Source organism: Lontra canadensis, unplaced genomic scaffold (assembly GCF_010015895.1).
Source record: "Lontra canadensis isolate GAN:19392208 unplaced genomic scaffold, GSC_riverotter_1.0 scaffold88, whole genome shotgun sequence".
In the NCBI taxonomy this organism is placed as follows: domain Eukaryota; kingdom Metazoa; phylum Chordata; class Mammalia; order Carnivora; family Mustelidae; genus Lontra; species Lontra canadensis.
The window spans coordinates 7,343,863-7,365,855 of record NW_022631082.1 but is presented as its reverse complement, the minus strand read 5'-3'; the positions used below and the strand labels follow the sequence as shown (position 1 = coordinate 7,365,855).

At 56.7% G+C, this 21,993-nt stretch overlaps 1 protein-coding gene across 1 annotated transcript; it reads right to left on the bottom strand.

The window, feature by feature from the left end:
• Positions 1 to 803: 803 nt before the first annotated feature.
• NANOS3 (nanos C2HC-type zinc finger 3) lies at positions 804 to 19,564 on the bottom strand. Its single transcript, XM_032883479.1, has 4 exons — positions 19,413 to 19,564; positions 11,774 to 11,892; positions 3,068 to 3,508; positions 804 to 1,136 (listed from the first exon to the last, which is right to left on the bottom strand). Exons 1-4 carry the CDS (start codon positions 19,562 to 19,564, stop codon positions 1,069 to 1,071), a joined length of 780 nt encoding a protein of 259 aa, XP_032739370.1. The 3' UTR covers positions 804 to 1,068.
• Between the last annotated feature and the right edge of the window lie 2,429 nt (positions 19,565 to 21,993).

Genomic DNA, 21,993 nt, shown 5'->3' with positions numbered 1-21,993 from the left:
CCAGCCCTTGGCTTGGGGAAGAATTTGAACAGACACTTGCCACCTGCTGCCCTCTGGAGGATTCCCACAAGCACAGCCCTGGCCTGGGAGAGCTGGATCACACTGCCTGGGAGGTGATAGTCTCCATCTCCTTCCCATTTCTGCCCAAGCAGAGCCAGATCACCTCCATGGTGCCTCCTGCCCGAGGTCTTGGCTGGCCCAACCCCCCAGGACATATTCCATTCTTTGCCTAGCCTTGCCCTCCCCCCGCCCAGTCCTTCCCTTTATCTGAAGGGTCTGGCATGTGGCTCCATGGCCCTGGTTGCTGCGGCATCTGTGAGGATCTTATCATTCACTGAGGGCCTCTTTGGTCAGGATGATTTGAGGGAGGAGGGAGGGAGGGCTCGGTCTAATTGTCTCTCAGATCCCCTCTCAGATCAGGCCCCCACCTCCAGTGTGGAGAATTCTACCCATGTGGCATGTCGTTGTGTGAGGGATGGCTGGAAGGGAGTTTGAAAATACCAGACGTCATAGAAATGGCTTCATGGGCTAACCTAGTGGCGAGTGCCATGCTCAGAAGTGCTGGGCTGGGGTGACCCCGCAAAACCCCACAGTCCCCCTGTGGTGCCCACTTCCATTTCTCAGCATAAAGCAGCTCACCCAGTGCTCCAGGATGAACCAAAATCCAGGTAACAGGTGGGGAAAGTGGGGGTCAGAGTAACATGTGGGGGGCTGATGAGTGCAACGAGGATAGAAGAGCAGTGCCCCAGACCCTCTGGAGCTGTCCACGCTACCTCATCCCAAGACCTGGCCTACTCCGCTGATCCATTCGTAAGCATTTATTGAGTGCTGACTGGGCGCCCAGTGCTGGGGAGGGAGGGCCAGGGGATCTGAGGGACACCTCCTTCCTCATGGGGGCGCTTTCAGCTGTGCTCCCAGGCCCTGCTCTCTTACCAGGCCTCCAGGCTGGGGCAAGGGCCCAGGGCCAGGTCCTTGCAAGGTGGATCTTCCCCAAAAATACATCCTCCATGGAGCCTGGGTCCCCACACCAGGGGAAGGCAGCATCTCCATCCTCCCTGCACCAGTCTCCTAGGCAGAAGTGGAGGGGCAGCAGGAAGAGGGCGAAGATCCAGCTGATTTCCCAGCACCTTTGGAACCTGGATTTTTAAAAGTGGAGGGGAAAAGGAGAAAGACAGTAATAGGGTATGATTCAGTGCTCCCAAAGGACAGGTTAAAACTTTAGAACTGTTGGGGCTCTGGCGCCACCTGGAGGCCTCTCCTGGAATAGCAACCGTGTGACACTCCAGGCCGGGCCAGCCCAGGGTGGGATCCCCAGCCGGACACAAAGCACAGAAACTCTTAACTCTGGCTGGCTGTGCTGCCCCCTTGCGGCCGCAGGGCTCCAGGAACCCCAGATTTGTTAGACCCAGAACATTACAGAAGGCGGGCCTACCAGGATGGTGGTGAGAGCTGCTCCACCCCACCCTCCATGCCTGGGGAAGGGAACTTTCCTGTTCCCTCCAACTTAAGAGAAAAAAGAAGGCTCTGAGACCATCATCTCTATGTCCCTTCAGCTTCCCCCACCTCCCAGGTGGGCTTCACTGAGTCTCTTGGGGGAAGAGTATCTACTTGTGGAGGCACTCAATTCATCCAACAAATGTTCGCGGCACAGCTGCCGGGGGTGAGGGTGGGGTCGTCCCGCCCAGTCACCTCCCTCAGGGAGCTCACACTCGGATGGGGAGGCTGTACCCACACAGGGCACCCAAAAGGGCAGGAATAAGGCGCAGTCAGGCCCACCTCCCCTGTTGGCTGATTTCTGCAAAGACAAAGTTGCTAAAACAATTTCTGTTTTAAAACCCCACAGGAGCTGAGGCCTTTCGCATCTACAATACCATGTTCGCTCCAACTACTCAAAGCCTGCAGCCTCCCTGCTCCCTGGCCTTTCCACGTGGCCGGGAGCTGGTTAGTTCGAAATGCAGGTCCTGGGGCCCCACCCAGACTTGCAGAGGACGTGCACAACTGGAATCCACATTTGAGGAGACCGGGTGACCCCACACGGTGGGCCAAGCCGGGCGGGGAGAGCCAGACCGCAGCTCCCCCCGCCCCCAGCTGATGCACACACAGTGAGCTCACAGTGTTCCTCTCCAAACACACATTTCCCCAGGTGCCAGGCCTCTCTCCCTCCTTGCTGCCATGGACACCTCTGCCTGGAGGACTAGTGTTCTGCCTTCCAACACTCTTAAATCTGTCCCCGCAGTCCAACCAGTCAGCCAAGGTCGAACACACTCTAACATGCAGACCTCGTCGTGCCCCTTCCGTGGTTCCCTAGTTCCCAAGTCCAAGACCTATAGACTTTTCTCCTGTCCCCCAAATCTCTGACCCCTCCCTCTCTTCCACACATACAGACACTTTTTGTTCCAGATACACTGAATTTCACCAAGTTCCTGAACAAGCCCCAGTGCCTGGGCCTCACTTCTCCCACTCCATTAAACCGAATTAGACTTCCAGAAGTCACTTTCTCCAGGAAGCCCTCTGGGACCCCTTCATCTGGATCAGGTGCTTTCTTTAGACTCCTCCATTCAGCACTCATCACAGTGTTCTAACTGCCATTCTCCCTTCTACCCTTTTCCACTGCTGGCACAGCCCAGCACTTGGCACAAAACACACACATGCCATTTGGCTAATGAGTGAACAAAGGAGGAACTTGAGGAAATGGGTTCAGAGAGGCTGAGAACTTCTCTCAGGCTGCACAGCTCCTAAGTGCCAAGCAAGACTGGAGCCCCTGCTTTCCCTAACCACAGATCCTGTCACAAGTCCTCATAGCCTCCCAACAGAGCACCCATACCTGGAAAAAGACAGCAACTTCCCCATGGACCCAGAGAGGTCCCCTGCCCAAGGCCACACATTAATCCCAGCTCTAGCTTATTCACACGGGGCAACATTTCTAGAATATTGTGCTAAGTTTTCTACACTCATTTTCTACCCGCCCCCCTAAAGTGGGCACAGGGGTTAATCCTACTTCACTAACCCCAAGGTCTTAGCCACAAGCCCAGGGCTGGCCCCCCCCCACACCAGGTCCCCCAGCCACCTGCACACGCTGCAGCTCCTGCGCCGCCTCGACGATGCCCTGGATCCTGCATCCTTGCCTTGTCAGGCCGGGACACCTTCTTGCCAGCTGAGTTGCGAGTGGTGTAGCTGTAGACAGAGGTGTAGCCCTGGCCAGTGAGCGGGCAGAAACGGCGTGTGTGGGCACGGTCACGCGTGGCACCGCACTGGGGGCACACATAGTCACGCAGGATGGGACACAGCACGCGGCCCGCCTCATCCTTGAGCACGTGGGACTGATAGATGGCCCGGGACTCGCCGTTGTGTTTGCAGAAGGAGCACAGGCGTTCAGGAGCTGGTGACGATTCCAGGCTGGGTCTCTGACCCTCTGCTCCTGGAGTTGGCTGTGGCTGGGGGTCCAGCCTGGTTTCAGGCTCCTCTTCCCCACGCAGAGCCCCCACCAGGCGTGCCAAACCCAGGTAATCTGTCCATAGGTCAAAGGTTCCCATAGCTGGGCAACGCGTGCCAGGCAGAGGGGGCAGAGAGAAATAAACCCTGCCTCCCCAAAGCTCGTCTTTCTACCCCTTCCTCTCTGCCCCTCCCTTCCCCTCTCTGGAGCCTTGGAGTCTGGGCTGTCAGTTCCCTCCTTATACCTCCAAGGGGGTGTGAAGGGGGAGGAGCAGGCTGTGGGAGGTTCCTTATTGTCACAGGGGGGCTTGCTGCTGCTCCCCCATAAAGGCACCTGTGAGGGGGATGCATGGTTTCTGGGTGGGCTGGGGGCAACGGGGGGTGACAGGACAGTCTGCAGGGGGCACCTGCAATTGGGAGGCACACATCCCCAAAGGGCTTTGGGAGGGCTACCCCTGCCTTCACCTCTTTGGAGGAGGCCTGTGAGGCCTGCCACTCCTGCCCCACAGGCTTCCACACCCCCACCCCAAAGACAAGCATTGATGTAGTCAGTAACTTAGTAACTTCTTTCTTCCTTCCCTTGGGCTGGGGGAGGAGCCAGGTGCCCCTGGGCTCTTTGGGGAAGGGGGGAGCTACAGATGCTCCAGTTGTCTCAGGAAGGGGGATGGTGCCTGGCTCATTGTGGGGGAAAGGACAAGGATTAAGGCCCCTAGCTCAGGTCTCCCTCAGGGAGCTTTCACACCCATTATCTCAGCAGAGCACCCATTTAATGGATGAACTCACTGAGGTATAAGGCCTCCTGCCCACACTTATTCACAAACACAAACACAAAAGCCTGTCTCCCCCATTCAGTTACCATAGACCCCAGGGCTAGGTGCTGGCCCTAAGGTAGACAGGAGGTGAGACAAAACATTAAGGGGGGGGGGAGCAGAGACACAGGCTGGGCTAAGGGTGGGGCTCCCAGCACTCATCAGTGCCTCATTCCTCACCCCATCAAATGAGATCTCCAGGAGTTACCCAGGTGGGGCAGACTGGCAGATGGAGGGATCAGTGGGACACCAAGGTGTTAAGTGGCCAGGGAGTCGAGGGTAAAGTAGGGGTCTGTGGGTCCTGGGCAAGGAGAGGAAAGAAGCTGGGCCCAGGACTTGGATACAGAGAAGAGGAGTTATGCTGCCTGCCCACCCCCCATCCATCCATCCATCCATCCATCCATTCATTCATTCAAGAAACCTTTACTGAACCCTCTAGGAACAGGGCTCACCACCCCCTCAGAAAGATTTTTCAGATGCCCAACCCTGAACTTGTGATCTGCCCTCCAAACTAACCCCCCCAACACACACCCAAGGACTTATCCCCCAAATCAGGCCTGTGTCCATCAGGATCCCAAATGCCAGCTCCCCCAAGGGGTGAGAGGCTGAGATCAGAGCACTGTATGAGTGAGTCTTGTTCCCTAGCCCATTCCCCTCTGGCTGTGTCCGGCCCAGCCACAGTGACATTCATCCCTCGGTGGGTCTAGCCTCCGTCCTCACAACCCACCGACAACAATGAATGTTGATTGTGACCTTCACTGTGGCCTTAAAAAAGGGGATGCTCAGGTTGGATCTGGGAGATATCCTGGCCCCCCAGATCTGGAAGGTAGGGGTTATGATGGGTGGATGGCAGTTCCAGGCCTCGGGGTCCACTCAACGGTCGATGGTTTGTCTGAGCTGCCCAAACTCACCGACAGGTTGAATGTTCCCCCAAACCCTTGGCAACTTCTCCAGGGGGCCAAGACTGGGGGAGGAGGGGTAGAAAACCTAGATAGGGATAACATGGGGAAGGAGAGAGGAGGGAGGGAGGAACCTATTGACTCAGTAAGTCAGCAAGCAGGACCTGTCTGCTCCAGGACCTGGAAAAAGCACAAGATAAAATATAAATAGTAATTACTGTAGATATTTCTGTAGCCTTTGCTACACATATGTAGCAGCACTGGGCACCGGGCTTGCTTTTTGATACATTTACTCAAATCATCTTCAAAACGGCCCTAGAAAGTGCAGATTACTTCTACGTGTCAGTTTGAGAGTCTGAGGCCAAAGGGCTCTGCTAGTGAGAGGCAAAGGAGAGATTGCTAGTGGCCCCGAGACGTCTGGCTGCCTGGCGGTTATTGCCCCCAGGACATCGATGCAACAAAGAGATAAACAAGTCATTTTAATACAATGTAATACCTTCCGTGAGTCTCAGTGTTCTGGCACTACTGTTTATGAATCACAACAACGGGAGGGGGGGAGTTGTTCCCCTGTGCAAATGCCCGGCCAGCAGTGGGGCTACTGTCTGGCCCTCCCCAGGGTCTACTTGCCCACAGGACCAGGGAGAAGCCAGAGGACTAGAGCGGACAACTACTGGCAGCCTGGAGAGTCTTGACACCTTAATTCAGGCCCTTCTGAGGTTAGCGCCCATGCAAACAGCAACGCGGGTGGCGGGGACGGGGGGGTGCTGCCCTCTTGATGTAGGGGTACAGGGTTGCTCACCCTCGGGCTTCAACATAGGCGTCTGTCAAATCCCTGCTCGAACTCCGACTACGCGAAGATGCTGCCCCTCTATTCCCTCACCTGTAAAACGGGGCCCCAAGTCCCTCCTTCCAGGGGCCCACTGATTTGGGCGCCTGTCCCTTAGGGTCCCCCCCCACCCGGCACGCAGTCTCAGGAAAGGCCGCCCCCACCTGGGTCTGGGGACCCCCAAGGATTGCCTGGGGAGGGGCCTTCAAATTTCCAGTCCCTTCCCACTTCCCTGGGGAATATTAAGTCCTAAAGGAACCCCCTGGAGTAACCCTAAAACGGATCAGGGATCCCAAGTGTGCTGAGCTTAACCCCAAAACGCCCCCTGGCGGAGGCAGATTGAACCGGCACAACTCTCCAAGCCGGGTCCCCAAGATCCCCACCCAGAGCCTGCCCACAGAGACAGGCCCCTCGGAAGCCACGGAGCCAGGCCCTTCCCTAAAACCTGGCCCTGAACGCCCACCCACAGGTGGCCGGTTCTGAGGACCCGTCTTTTAAAGCCCGCCCGGACAGACTCCCATGAAGCCCGCCCCCAACTCAACCTTCATAAAACAGCCCTCTAGGGGTGCCTGGGTGGCTCAGTGGATTAAAGCCTCTTCCTTCGGCTCGGGTCATGATCCCAGGGTCTTGGGATCGAGCCCCACATCGGGCTCTCTTCTTGGCAGGGAGCCTGCTTCCCTTCCTCTCTCTCTGCCTGCCTCTCTGCCTACTTGTGATCTGTCAGATAAATAAATAAAATCTTAAAAAAAAAAAACCAAAAAACACAAAAAAACCAGCCCTCTAAGCCCATCTTCAAAAGCCCCCAGACCCCGCCATCAGAACCCATCCCTTCTCCACACACTGCGGGCCTCAGGAGCACCTAAGGCCACTGAACACCGCTCCTCAGAAACCGCCTCTGAATCCTGCCTGCCTAGAGTCCCACGGAGTCCCCAGGGCCACTCCCTTGAAGCCCAATGCCCCTAAGGTCCGCCTTGATGGGACCTGTCCCCAAATCAGAAACCTGTGGAGCCGGAACCCCTAAACATTCGCTCCCCATGGAATTCCCTTACCTCATGAAGCCCCTTCCCCAGAGCTCACCCTCTGGCCCCTGGGCAGGGGTCCAGTCATGTTCCCACACTTGTCTGGAGTTCAGGGTAGAGAGTGCTCCCCCGCGGCCCATCAAACCAGCCCACAGGGCTCCATTCAGGCGATGGGGTGAGGACTCCCCTTTGCCAGGCTCAGAATATCTAGGTCCTTCTAAGGGAGCATGTGGGGTCTCCCGCCTTGAAGATCCAAGTCCTAAAGACCAGAATGCCTAGAACTCTTAGGGAGAAGGGTAGTTTAGGAGGGCAGGGTTATAATAATGTTTTACAGGGGCGCCTGCGTGGCTCAGTGGGTTAAAACCTCTGCCTTCGGCTCTGGTCATGATCCCAGGGTCCTAGGATCGAGCCCCGTATTGGGCTCTCTGCTCAGCAGGGAGCCTGCTTCCTCCTCTCTCTCTCTGCCTGCCTCTCTGCCTACTTGTGATCTCTGTCTGTCAAATAAATAAATAAAATCTTTAAAAAATAATAACAATAAAGTTTTACATACATCACTCTATTATTAGGATACCCATTTTATCAATGAGGATAGTCAGGCTCTGAGAGTTTGGAACAGAACTTTGTGATGACTGTAAAGCTAGAAGGAGGGGTCATTGGGCATGAGGTACTGGCCACATTGGTGGGGAACTCCTCGAGACATCCTTTTCCTGGGGCGCCTGGGTGGCTCAGTGGGTTGAGCCTCTGCTTTCGGCTCAGGTCATGAGCTCAAGGTCCTGGGATCGAGCCCCATATCGGGCTCTCTGCTTTTGGTGGGGAGCTTGCTTCCCCCTCTCTCTCTGCCTGTCTCTCTGCCTACTTGTGATCTTTCTCTGTCAAATAAATAAATAAAATCTTAAAAAAAAAAAAAAAAAGAAAAGACATCCTTTTCCTTCTGTGCCTCCTCTCTGGCTTGCTTCTTTGAGGGCTCTGACCTTGACCTACCGAGGAGAGAAGTCTCTAGAAGGGTTGACCTCAGTCAAGGGAAGAACCATCAGAGGGTATCTGGTCTACAGGGTCTGGACTAGGATAAGAAGATAAGGTTTCCAGCTAAAGGAAGGTCTGGGAGGAAACCCCGCAGTCCCTACCCGCCTTCTAGGGGTCTGGCTGTCTGCCTTTGTCTGCAGTGGTCAGTGCAGCCTTCTGCCCTTGCCCTCCATGTCTGTCTGAGTCTGACTGGACTTCATGAACCAGTATTTGGGTCTCCCGCCCTGGGTGTGCTCATATCTCTGGCTGTCTGGGTCTGTCTGTGTGTGTCTGCCTCTACACCTGATCTGTGTCTGTCAGCCTGTCCCCTCCATGTCTGGGGCTGGCCCTTGGTGAAGGATGGCCTCTGTCTGCATCTCACTCTCTGGACTTGGGGCCGTTGGGAAGGAGGAGAGGGGAGGCTGACTGTTCTTCCTGTCAGGCATCCTACCACCCTTCTGGAAGGCCAACCCGGTTTCCATTTGACTCTGAAGCCCAGCATGGGGGTGCCGAGCTGTTTCCTCCTACCCCCAGGCCCTGGTGCAAGGGAGGAACACTCTTCAGGGCCTTTTAGCTCTATTCTGCTCTATCCTACTCCTTAGTCCTTGGGGTACCCCCCCCCCCGCAACATACACACACTCCGCCACATCCCAGCTTGGGAGGATTTGTCTAGGCAGGGGGTTGGGAGTCATGGCATGAGGGGAGCCATCCAGAAGCCACATTGACCTGCCCCCACCCTCATGCTCACCCTGCGCTCCGGGAAGGCAAGGCAAGGCAGCTGGCGTGGGTCTAGGGGTCAGAGTTGGAGGTGAGAGGTCCAGTGGAGCCAGATGGGGAGACGATAGAAGGAGGCAGCTCTGCTGTCAAGTTGAAGAACAGGGAGCAGGGGCATGAGGTCAGAGACACAGAGCTTCCAGAAGGTGTCTGGCACCCTGTGTGTCCCTGGATATATGTTCATGCATGTGTTCCTGTGTGCATGCCCCTGGATGTATGTCCCAGTGTGCAAGTGACCCGGGTGTGTGCCCTTGTGTGTGTGGATAGACATTGGTGGGGACAAGCAGGAGGAGCTGGGGAGGGCCTGGCAGACAAAGAGGCCATGATGGAATGTGTAACAAAAGTGCACCTGGGGTTCCCCAGCTGGGGTCCAACGGATGGCCCAGGCTGTGTAGGGGAGGGGGCTCCTCCTTTCCCTGCTATCTCCATGGCCTCTCAGGTTCCCGCCTGTCTTCCCCATGCTACCCTCCGGGCTTCCTCTCCAGCTGCCTGGCCTTTCAGGTGGGGTCCTCTGCCAAGGGGTTCATCTGTCCCAAGACCTGAGGCCACCCAGTGGGCTGGGAGCCTGAGTTTCTGTCCCAAGGCCAGCAGATATGGGGCCAGGCGTGGGGGAGGCAAGAAGGCTCAGGCTGCTTCAGGGCTAGGGTTGGGCTTGCAGAGGGGCCTTGGGCAGGTTGATGGGAAATTCAGACACTTCTGCTGAGGTTCACAGAGCAGGGGACCCTGGGTCTGGGTCCAGATGGACTCCATCTACCATAACACAGGCAGCAGCTACCAACGGACCTGTCACCGGGGGGCTGCAGTGGGCTTGGGTTCCACGCTGCTCGGGTGGGCTATTCTGGGGCTTCTGCGGGTGTCTGTGTATCCAGGTGGGTGTGCACTAGAGCGGGTGCCTGTCTCGGCGCCAGCGGTGTCTCTGTGTTGGCACAAGTGTCGGCACTCCCGTGGGCTTCTGTTTGTGTGTGGATGTCAGTGTGACTGTGGGTGTGTGTCAGGCTAATTGTGGGTAATTGCAGGTCGATGCGTGAGCCAGGGTGTGTGGGCGTCTGGCGTCTGTCAGTGTCACTGTGGGTGACTGTCGTCTGTGTGTTACCTGATTGTGGTGCCCTCCATTCCTCTCCCTAAAATGCCAGCTCCAGGAGGGCAGGGATTTTGATCTCTGGCATCCCCGGTGCTAGAACAGGACCCGGTACATAGCAGATGCTCAGTAAACAAGTGTGGGGTTTCTGGCCATCCAGGCGACTGTGCATTTCTGCCTGTGCCTGTCATTTGCCTGTGGGTCTGTGTGCCATCGTGCATGCGATATTCTGTCTGTGTGCTGGCATGATGGTAGGTGTCCAGGAGTATAATCAAGTGTTAGGGTAAGTGACTATAGGTATAGTTACTGATAGACTATTCATATCTGCATTGGGTGATTGTTATAATGGGTGTCTAGGAGGTCAGTTTTACCATGGGCAATCATGTGTCCTCATGTGCAATTGTGCTATAGGGGGTATAGGTGTGTATGTGACGATTACAATGACCTGAAGTCAGCATCTGTACGGGCCTCGTAGCATCAATGTGTATGTGTTGGGTATTCGGGTGCCTGGGTGACAGTGGTGACGGTAGGTCCCTGCTCAGGCAGGCACATGGATGCCAGTCCTTGTGGATAATGGTATCTATCTACCCCCGTGTCTGGGCATTTCATATATTTGTGGTAGTCACAGTGACCCTGGGTGACAGCCCTTGGGTGCCCGTGCAACAGCAAGTGCTCCGCATGTGCAGTAGAGAGCCATGTGTGTGTCCGGGTTAGGTGCAAGGCTGTGTCTACACTGTGGCCACCGTCTGTGGCGGCCGCATTTTTCAATGTAGCAGTTTTCCAGCTGTCAGCCCTGGATGTCCTTGTCATTGTGGGTGATGCATGCGCCCACGTGGCAGTCTTATTGTGAGGGACTATGTGTGCGAGCGTGTGTATGAGCATTCCTGCAGGTGATGTAATAACGGGGATGATGCTTGTCCACGTATAAAGTGTGTATTGGGAGACTTTGGGATTTGGGAGTGTCTAGCCGTGGCTCCGTAAATCTATCTGTGAGTTGTCCGGGGCAGCGGGGAATGGGTGGGAAAGGAGATGGGGGGGATGAACTGCACTGGGGTGCAAGGGGGCCGCTTCTTAGCTCCTATCAGCCAATGAGAGATCTTCATCCCGCACCCTCGGCATGCCCTCCAGGGCGAAGTCCCTGTGAAAGGGGTCCTGTCGCTTTAAAAGGTCTCCTCAGCAGTGGGATTCTGGGCCATTTTTCCTTTCTATGGCTAGTTTTGGAGGGCGTGTTCCTGTTAGCAAACCTCGGCCCCAGTAAATACCCTGCAGCCGCCGCCGGTAATGACAGGACGGCGGGGAGCCCTCGGAGGGCGCTGAGGCTCCTGCAGGCTTCGCCGCTACAGCCCCAGAGCCACGGCCACAGCCAGGCCCTAGCCAGGCCCCCGCCGAGATCGATCTCCGAAGGGCCCGCGCAGGCCCGCGCGCCCGTGAACTTGGCCGGGGCCGCCTTTCCGAACGCGCGCGCCGGGCCGGAGCCTCTCCCAGCCCTGGATATCCAAGGCCCCCACCCGCTCGGCTCCCCCAAGAACAAAGCTCGCCGCCGCCCGGCCCCGTGGCCTCCCCGTCAGGTGCCGGGCGGCCCGTGCTCCGCGTCCCCTAAGCCCCTCATCATGCGTCCCCGCCCCGCAGGAGCTTCTCGGCCTCCCCTCCCCTCCCCCGCCCCGGGGACTAGAGGGCCTGTCCTCTTTGGGGGATTTGGCCTTCCCCGCTCCCCTTCTCGGGGAAGGCTAGACGCAGAGATGCCGCCGGGCCCTCCCCGCCCCCCTTCTCCAGCCTCCGCAACAATGGAGGGCCGGGCCGCAGAGGCCGGGGCGCCAGCCCCCGGGACGCGAGCAGGTGCGCGAGGGGGCCGCAGCCGGGTCCCGCCGCCGCCCCGCCCCGCCGCGCCCCCTCCCCGCGCGCGGCACCCCCGCCCGCCAGGCGCCCGCGCTCACCTCGTTTTGGGCCGCCGCCGCGTTGCCCCTCTGCTTTCCAAACCAGCCCGGAAAAGCCCCCTGAGTCGAGGCGCCTGCACGGGAAATTGCATTTCGGCGGCTTCGGTGCTGGGCGGGGGGCGGGGAGGGGGGCAGACCGCGGGCCGGGGGAGGGGGCCGCGGGGCTCCGGCGCCGGCTCGAACCCGCGGCCGCCGCCTCCCTCCCGCCCGCCTGCCTGTCTGTCTCGGTGACGTGCCCGCGCTCCCCGCCGCCGCCGCCGCCCCCTCCCTCCTCCCCGCGCCGTGCCGGGCGGTCGGTCCCGCGGCGGCCGTGTGTGTCCTGAGGCCTCCCGCCAGGCGCACCGGGACGCACGCGGGGATGCCCACGGGGCGTCAGGACGCAGATCCCGGGGCCCGCGCGGGGGACACGGGGGCGCAAGCGGGCACACGCAGGGACCCAGACGCACGTAGACCTCAAAGGCGCACGGGGAGCACACGCGCACAAAGGCACGCGGACCACAAAAACAGGGAAGGGTGTGCAAGGGGTTTCCAGACACATACCCATGGGAGGGGATGTCAGGACATGTAAGGACACTGGGGTACCGGCCACACGAGGATATCCATAAAACCTAGCTACACACACAGACCCAGGGAGCACATAGACACATGCAAAATGCAGACACATTACTGAGAGGATTGTTGTCAGAATTGAAATACACGGGGGGCGGGGGTGTTGGAGTGGCAGGGACGGACACACAAAATACTGACAGGCACGTGCACAGACTTCACCTGGCAGTGATGGCCTCCGAGCGCGCGCGTGCACGTGTACACACACACACACACGGACAAGAGCACATACCACAAGATAGACAGGGATACACACAAAACCATCCTAGCTCCCCACCTACCAGGTGCACAGTCATGGGAACACCCCAGTGCGCAATACTTGAACACGCATGGACATACACAGAACAGAGACATGTCAGGCACACAGACACACAAGAATATGCACAATACTCCTGTACAAAGGGCAGAGAGATACGCTAGAATTCATCGAACCAATGCTCATCCCCACGAAACCCACCAGGCAGGTCCCCAGCACCACGGGGTGGGAGGGGGCATAAGGACACGGGAAATACAGAGACTCTTGGGGACATGTGTCCCTGCGGCCATCTGGCATAGGCACATACACAGGCCAGATACACAGGCCACATACAGGAAGTTAACTCAGAAGTTGTACACACATCGGGGCTCCCCTGATCTCTTGGAGATGCCTACATGGAGCCCCCCATTCCCTCCCCAGGTACTCAAGCACCCCCAGTGGGAAATGGACACTTGCTGAGGCTCCATCCAGGAAGCCACATGCCCATAGCCCCATAAACTCCCCAACACACACACAGTCCCTGCCTGCTGTGGCCACGATGGCTGGTGGCTGGTGGAAGGAGGTCACCTCAGGGCAGACTGTGGAGCCAAGTGGCCTCCCATTGGCCAGGGCTGAGCTGACAAATTTCTCATTCTGTTTATTTATTCCCCATCCCAGTCTGACTGGGGGCCAGAGAAACCTTCCTGCACCCCACTCAGGCCCAGGCTTTAACCCTTGTTGGGCCATGGCCCCGCTCTACCTGGCCATCCCCTTCCCCATTCTGTCCCCCAAGACAGCCCTGCCTGGCTCTCCCCTTGACAGGTCCACCTCCCCACACCCTGCCCCCTTCCTCAGGTCTCAGCCCAGAAAGCCAAGCTCCAGCTGGCCCAGGCGGGTGGATGGCTCTAGGCAGTCCCCCCACAAAAGGCTTCTAGGGTGTCAGCCCCACTCTATCCCTAACTCCCCCTGAGAGGGAAGGCATGCAAAGAAGAGGATGAGAGTAAATAGTGATTGGGCCTTAGTGGGTGGGGTCATCTCCCTAGCGCTCCCCTCCCCTAACTGAGAAGGAATATACAATATTCATTCATTCATTGACAATCAATTCAGACTCTTCCTGGCGAGCCAACGAAGTGAATATTGTCCTTTGCCCCAGGTGGCACAGCCCAGAGGCAGCAGAGCCACCATCCTGGGCGAGATGTCGCCATCTCCTTTCTTCCAGGGTTGGCCTGAAGAAGCGCTCCAGCAACTCTAAGCTAAGCTTCCCGAGGCCACCAGCAGGGGGCAGCAGACTCCAGAGCCCTCTCCTCGTGAGGGAGGGCCGGGAGCTCCCGTCGCCTCCCACACCCCTTACTTCTCAGCGGCTGGGGACTGCGCCTGCATCCTACCCCCCAGGCTGGAACCTCCATTGCCAAAATCCAGCTGGCCCAGAAGGAAGGAGCTCTTCTTAAATAGAACCCCCCAGGAACTGAGGTCCCCGCAAACGGCGCCCTGGCACGTGGTCCCTCTTAATGGCTAGCTCTACTCCTTGCTGCAACATGTTTGTTGGGCGGGCAGCCTCTGCATTCCTGAACTGGGTCAGACTGGGAAAGGATTCCAGGAGCCCAGTCTAGTGGTCAGGCCCCCCCTTCCCCACTTCCTCTCCCCAGAGTCCTCTGAATATCCCCCGGAGCCCCGCACAGGATGGGAGAGGCAGTGGGGGAAGCCCCAGTGCCCCAACCGCTTGGTTCCTCTGGGTGTGGGAACTGCCCTCCCCAGCCCAACCCCAGCCCCCAGTTCCTGGGGCCCCTGCCAGTGCTGACTCATAGGGGACCCACGGCTGTGACTCAGCAGCGGCTCTTCTTGAACCTCCCCCTGAGATATTTCCCACCCCATGTCACCTTCTGTCCACTCAGGAGTCTCCTTAGAGACTCGGATGTGGGCCAGGTGGGGGTGTGAGCCAGAAGGCCCTGCTCAGCCAGGAGGGCTCAGAGCCCCAGCCCCAAGAGATCCACAAGGTTGTGGCCATGGATGCGCCTGCCAGGTCAACAGGGTCTTGGGTGGTGGCCGCTGGTGCCCAGAGATGGAGGGTGTGTAGCTTGCACACTCAGGACACCTTCCTTTGTGCACCACCAGAGCCTGGACAGGGACAGTCTGGACGAGGCCCCGGGCAGGAGTTTTTCCTTCCAACCGTGAACCAACTTCTCCAGCCATCTTCTAGGTCCCCGGAAATGGCAGCTCTATCATTCCAGCTGCTGGGGCCAAAACCTTTCTTAACGAAATGTGCCCATGAACACCTTCAGTTCCTGTCCCTCCTAAGTGCTCTGGGGCCCCCACCAAGTCTCTCCCCGGTCCCATGCAGCCACCACCTCCCTGCTCTCCTGCCCCAACCTCATACAGTCTGGTCCACCCACGGCAGCCCGAGGGCACCTGGGAACCCCAGAATTAGGTCGTGTCCCTCCTCTGCTCAGAATTCTCCATGGCTCCCATTTCACTCAGACCTAGCTCCAGTGCTCACCACTGCCCTGCACACTCAATCCTGTCCCACCCCCGCCACCCTCTCTCCCCCCACTCCTTTCCTTGCTCACTCTGCTCTGGGTACATGGGTCCCTGTTGCTCAGACACACCCGACATAGTCTGGTCTCAGGGTCTTTGCACTGGCTGTTCCCTCTGGGAGAGACTCTCTTCCCCCGGATACCCCACTAGGCTGCCTCCCTCAGGTCTCTGCTCAAATGTCACCTCCTCGGTGACATCTTTCCTGCCTGTTTCAGATCACACCCCCTTGCTTTATCCTGCCCTATCTTTTCCATCACTCTATCACCTTTGACCACACTGTATGTTTTACCGCATATCTCATTTGTCGTCTGTCTCTTGCACTCAGGTGTCTGTTCCTTTGGGGCAGGAAGCTTTGTCTTGGTCATTGTGGCACCAGAGTAGAGTCTCAGACAGTATCTGTTGCATCGATGTATTGATAATTACCATGTTCCTGGCACGCTGAGGAACAACATAGACGTGGCACCCGCCTGCCACGGTCACAGAGCTAGCTAGTTGTAAGAAGGAGTTTTTAGAGAGCTGGAGGCGCACATGAGTGCAGCGGAGGCCTGGGGGCCAGCCTGCAGGACAGGGTGCAATCAGGGAAGGCTCCTGGGGGAGGTGGGGTCATGCAGGGACACAACGGCCACAGAGGAGTTTAGATTTAAGTAAGACAGGAAGATTTGGAGGGTTTTTATTTTTAGTTCAGTTTCTTGAGGTAGAATTTACAGAGAGTAAAATTCAGCCTTTATACAAACTATGAGCTTTGATAAATAAATAGATCTGTGCAGCCACTGCCTGAATCACGAAAAAGCAGAGTCTTTGGGAGGTTATAAACAAGAACACGAGGTCACGTACACCAGCTCAAGCACCTTGCCAAGGATACAAGGTTGGAAGCAGAGGGTTGGTGGAGATACAAGTGTGGCTGTCCAGGAGGAAATACATGGGACCGGACTAAGGGGGCCCTGGGGGAGAGGTGGGAGTGGACAGCTTCGGGAACTGGGGCCGACAGGGCTGAGGGATGGACCAAGTGTGGGGGTGAGGAACCAAGGAGGAAAGGTGGGGGTCCGCTGGGGTGGGGAGAGTCGGAGGCCCCTGTGGCAGGGGCACTCTGGGGAAGGCATTCAGAGAAGGGCCATAAATACACGGTGCCCAAAGCTATGCCTGGGGAGGATAGCACTTGGGAGGCATTTCACAAAGAGGACTGAAGAGGATGAGGGACACCAAGAGAACATAGTGTCCTGAGGCCGAGGCAGAAGAGACCAAGGAGGGAGGCCTGGGTGGCTCTGTCGGCTAAGTGTCGGCCTTCGGCTCAGGTCATGATCCCAGGGTCTTGGGATCGAGCCGTGCATGGGAGTCCCTGCTCTGGGGGGAGCCTGCGTCTCCCTCTCCCTCTGCCTGCTGCTCCTCCTGCTTGTGCTCTCTCCGTCAAATAAATAAATAAAATCTTAAAAAAAAAAAAAAAAGTAAGAAAGGTGACAGGTGTCAGTGACAGGTGCTACCCAGAGATGGAGGACAGTGATGACTGGGGAAGTTGGTTTGACTGGGCAACTTGGTGTCTGTGGTGTGATCAGGCAGCTGCTGAAGAAGTCCCCGAGAGGGAAGGAAATGGGTAGACAGCAGAAGGCTCCTGCAAACCACAAATGTGAGCTGCCACACGTGTGATTTTTAAAAAACTTTTAGTAGCCACATTAAAAAAAAAGAGAAGAGGTGAAATGAATGTTAATAATGTATTTCATCTAGACTAACAGATCCAAAACAGTATAATTTTGACATATAATCAAATAAAAAATAATGAAATTGTTTATATTCTTTTTTTTTTTTTTTGAAATGTCATCTCTACAACCCAACGTGTGGCCTGAACTCACAACCCCGAGATCAAGAGTTGAGGGCTCCACTGACTTCGGCCAGCCAGGTGGCCCCGGTTTACATTCTTTAAGGAAAAAAAATAATCCACACTTAAGACACATCTCCATAGCCCCGTGTGACCAGTGGTAAGCTCCCCGGAAGGCTCGGGTCTAGGCAAAACCTGATTTTGCCCACTTATGACTCCCCTCTCTCGCATCTCCCTAATACCAGCCCTATCAGATCCTGTATTTATTTAACATGTTGATATTTTGGGGGGCACCTGGATGGCTCAGTCAGTGGAGCTTGTGACTCCTGATCTTGGGGTTGTGGGTTTGAGCCCCGGTTGGGTGGAGAGATGACATAAAAATAAAATATTTTGGCGCCTGGGTGGCTCAGTGGGTTAAGCCTCTGCCTTCAGCTCAGGTCCTGATCCCAGGGTCTTGGGATCGAGTCCCGCATCAGGCTCTCTGCTCAGTGGGGAGTCTGCTCCTGCCCCCTGCCTGCCTCTCTGCCTCCTTGTGATCTCTCTCTTTCTCTGTCAAATAAATAAATAAAATCTTATTAATGACAGAGAGAGAGAGAGAGATCACAAGGAGGCAGAGAGGCAGGCAGAGAGAGAGGAGGAAGCAAGCTCCCCGCTGAGCAGAGAGCCCGATGCGGGGCTCGATCCCAGGACCCTGGATCATGACCTGAGCCGAAGGCAGAGGCTTTAACCCACTGAGCCACCCAGTTGCCCCTTTTTAAAAAAAAATTTTTTTTTAAGATTTTATTTATTTATTTGACAGAGAGAAATCACAAGTAGGCGGAGAGAAAGGAGGAAGCAGGCTCCCTGCTGAGCAGAGATTCCCGATGCGCGGGGCTTGATCCCAGGACCCTGAGATCATGACCTGAGCCAAAGGCAGAGGCTTAACCCACTGAGCCACCCAGGCACCCTTAAAAATTTTTTTTTAAAATTAAATTGATTGTAGTGGTGGCTGCACATTTCTGTGACTCCATTAAAAACACCAAATTGTATACTTTGAATAGGACAATATAGGACATGTGAATTTTATCTCAATAAACGCTTCTAAAAAGTGTTTCGGGGTGTCTGTCTGGCACAGTCGGTAGAGCATGTGACTCTGGATCTTGGGGTTGTACATTCAAGCCCTGCGTTGGGCGTAGAGATTACTTAAAAATAAAATCTGTAAAAAAACCAAAAAAACAAAAAAAACAAAAGTTTCATCTTGACTGAGTGCGTGACCCCTGTGAATTCTGGGACCCAACACTGCAGAGTGCCTCACTCTCCTTAGGTTGAGGATAGCTAAGGTGGGGAGAAGGCCCCATGGTAGGCAAGCGGGGAAGACTAGGGGGAGAGGTGGTGAAGGGGGGGAAAGGAGGCCAGATGTGCCCACAGCACCCCTTTTCCTGCCAGAGGATTCCCTGAGCTGTAGGCTCCCAAGCAAGGGAAGGAGGGGAGCGGGAAGGATGGCTCTTCCTGGGGTTTCCACAAAGCCTGAGTCCAAGGGCCCCTGCCTGCCGGCCTTACCAGACGGCCTGACTCAGTTTGTCCACAGTGTGCATGTGACCCACTGTTGTCCCTGGAGTGACTCAGGCGGCCTGGAACCCCATTCCCAAGGGGACACCCCGCTGCCCACAGTCACTTCTCACAGACATGGCGGAAACAGGCTGTCTCCACAGACTGGCCTCCCTGGCCAGGCAGGGCTCCTGGGGGCAGCCCATCAGGGTCTTGGCCTCACATCCCAACCTCCAGAGGGCCTAAAGGACCAGAGGAGGGGGTGGGAAGCTCTTCTCAAAGAGCCTTTGTGGGAGCGGCTGGGGGGGGGGGCTGCTGGGGGACCCCGCCCTGCATGACTCACGCCTCATTGCTGGGCAGTGACTCACGCCCAGGCCCCCCTCTGCCCGCCTGCGGCAGGTGCTGCCAGCTCCCGCTTCGGGATGGGGGCCTCTGCAGCAGCGTCCATGCCATCCTACAGCAGGCCTGTGACCCACACCCATTTCCATAGGCACCCGCCCTACGCTGACCTCCTTGCCCTCCAGAGAGGGCTCAGACCACGGAGAAAACTTCCTACACTCCTTCCATTCCTTGGAAGGGGGCAGACCCCCGGTACTGAGATGTGCCAGCCGCTGTCTCACTATTGATTCCTAGATCCTCAAACCACTCGGGAGGGAGAGAATTCTTGCCACATCCTTTTAAGGTGGGGAAACTGAGGCTCCATGAGATTATGGAATTTGCCCAGAGACACAGGAGATCAAACCGAGTCGGGGATACCACAGCTGCTGTCCTGGAGTGTAACTGGGTAATAATGCCAGCTGCCTTGTGCACCCCTGGTGGGTTACTGAATCCTGCAATGTCGCCTCCATTTTACCGATGAGCAAACTGAGGCAACGAGCGCGTCAGTCACAGACCGACAGTGAAAAGCTGGGTCGGAATTCGAACCGAACCCGAGAGCTGGGGCCTTGCTCCGCCGCTTCCCCATGGGCCGCGGGCACCCACTTGGGGGCTGGGACGCCCCCGCCGCCGGGCCCCTCCAGCCGCGGGGGCCGGCAGAAGCCGGGCCGCCTGCCAGGCTGCCGGGCGCGATGCCCGGCCGCATCACGCCGCGGTGAGTCACCGCGCGCGCCGGCCCCGCCCCCCGCGCTAACAAACAGCAAGTTGCCGGGCAACCGCCGCCGGGGGCCCGCCCCGTCCGCACGCGGGAAGCGGGTTCGAGCCTCCCGCCGGGTGGAAGCCGTGCGGGGCTCAGGGCCTTACCGAGATTAAGGACTCCGATCAGGCCTGCAGTCCTGGTGGGAGCACACAGGAGGGTTCAGGAGACTGCTGTGGTTCCGTGGGGGTCGGGGGACAGAGGGTGCGTCGCCCAAGGCCGGTGCGGGGTCAGGGGATGGTACTGTGCACTCGCCGTGGGGTGAGAGGAGCCCTGAAGAGCTGGGCCGGAGCTGTGGCCAAGGGGTCGGAACCATTTTTGTAGAGGGATTTAGGGTGCCTGCCTGGGGTTAGGGGATCAGGAGGACTAGTAGTGGGAGATTTTGGCTTCTCCTCATCCTCTGCGCGCCCCCTCCCCTTTAAAGGAGTTAACACTTAATGAATACATTGTGTTCCAGGCTGGTCTACACACGTGTGTACCTATGTATATTACCTAACTTAATGTTCACAATTGCCCTCTGACAGTTCACAGGTATTATTCCCACTTTACAGATGGGGAAACTAAGGCTCAGAGGCAAAATTCTTTGCCAGAGGATGGGGAGCTCCAAGTTTGAATCCAAGCAGGGTGTCGTGGGCTCCCATGCCCCTCTCAGCCAGGTGCATGCACGAGCCATCCAGGCCGTGGTCCTACCTGGGGGAACTGGAGCAGAGGTACGAGGCCAAGTCCACCCCAAAGTTTAGGTGGGACATGCAAGGGTGTGGTGGGGCCTGTTCACAAGATAGTTGAATGTCTTCCCCTCCAGATGCTGTACCAGGCTCCATCCTGGACTGCCAGGCTATCTGAGGGCAGGGAGAAAGTTTCTAGAAGCCTGCTATCACTACACTCTGGTTCCCCAGGACATCACCAAGCTGCCCACTGGACCCCTAATGGGTGGGGAACAGAGCAGGCACCAGCACTAGAGCAGGGTGGGGTGCACATGTGCCTCTCCCGACCCCCTCACCTCCACTGGGAAGTGACCATCTGTCTGGAAAGGGATCACCTCTGCATCATTTAAGAAAAAAATATATATACTTTTGGGGCGCCAGGGTGGCTCAGTGGGTTAAGCCTCTGCCTTCAGCTCAGGTTGTGATCTCAGGGTCCTGGGATTGAGCCCCGCATCGGGCTCTCTGCACAGTGGGGAGCCTGTTTCTTCCTCTCTCTCTCTCTGCCTGCCTCTCTGCCTACTTGTGATCTCTGTCTGTCAAATAAATACTTTTTTTAGAAAAAGAAATATATATATATATATATTTTTACTTAAACGATTGAATAAATTGCTCACATGGTTAAGTAGAGTACAGAAGAGTATACGGGGTTCCTGGAGAGTCTAAAGTCAGAGGGTCATGGAGGGAGGTAAGGAAGGCTTCCAGGAGGAGGTAATGCCCTAGGATCTCCAGGAAGCTCCGGAGCGGGCAGGTGAGTGTGACTGGCTGGGGAGAAGTGGGGATCTGACAAGCAGGGCCTGTCCTCAGAAGAGGTGGGGATCACGGAGGAACTTTCTGTTCGGGATGGTAGAGGGAAAATGTGATTTGATTGTCTCTGGAGAAGGGGTGGAAGGGGTAAGGCCAGAAGCAAGGAGATCGGGGAGGTGTCTGTTGGGAGTGTTTTCACTCCAGAGATGTTGGTGGTTGCCAGATTCAGCAAATAAAAATACAGGAGACCCAGTTAAATTTGATTTTCAGATGTAGAACAAGTAAACTACTTTTTAAAGTATAAGTATGTCCCAAGTATTGTGTGGGACTAAAAAATGATTGTTTATCTGAAAATCCAAATTTAGGAGGGTGTCTTGTGTTTTCTCTGGTGGGAGTACTCCAAGGTCTCAAGCCCCCTATTCTCCGCCTCCCCAGGGATGGGGAAAAGGTAATAGCTAACAATATTGCGCAAACGCACTTTGAGGGGAACACTATTGTCCCATTTTACAGATGGGTAAACTGAGGCACAGAGAGCTTTTGGTAACCCCTCTGTATAATGAGTGACCCTGGCCTGGAAGCGAGGCTTGTTGGTTGCGGTCCACCAGCGGGTTAAAACTGGCACACCCCCTCCTCCACGGGGTGGGGGACGGGGTCCGGACACTAAGGTTCCCTCGGTTTCTCGTGGCCCAAAGGCAACAGAATCCTCGGTCCCCTCCCACAGCCTGGGATCTGTGCCACCCGCCGCCCCTTGCGCCCCTCCTCCCAGGACACCGAGGCAGTGGGAAGGACGGGAGGCGGCCTCTGGGGGGCTCCTCTCTCCGGCTGCGGCTCGGCCTCGCCCTCCTCCAGGCCGGCAGGATCCGCCGTCTGCGCCCGCCGGCAGGGGGAGGGGGAGGGGGAGGGTTATTTTTACCTCCCTCCAGGCAGCCG

Excerpts from the sequence above, each read along its gene's own strand:
- NANOS3 (XM_032883479.1), bottom strand. The coding sequence starts at position 19,564 with ATGCGGCCGGGCATCGCGCCCGGCAGCCTGGCAGGCGGCCCGGCTTCT. Across the intron at positions 11,893-19,412 it reads AGCAAGGCCCCAGCTCTCGG|CCCCCGCCCAGCACCGAAGC; the intron begins GTTCGGTTCGAA and ends CCCCCTCCCCGC. Across the intron at positions 3,509-11,773 it reads CGGCGGCGGCCCAAAACGAG|ATTACCTGGGTTTGGCACGC; the intron begins GTGAGCGCGGGC and ends ACCTATGGACAG.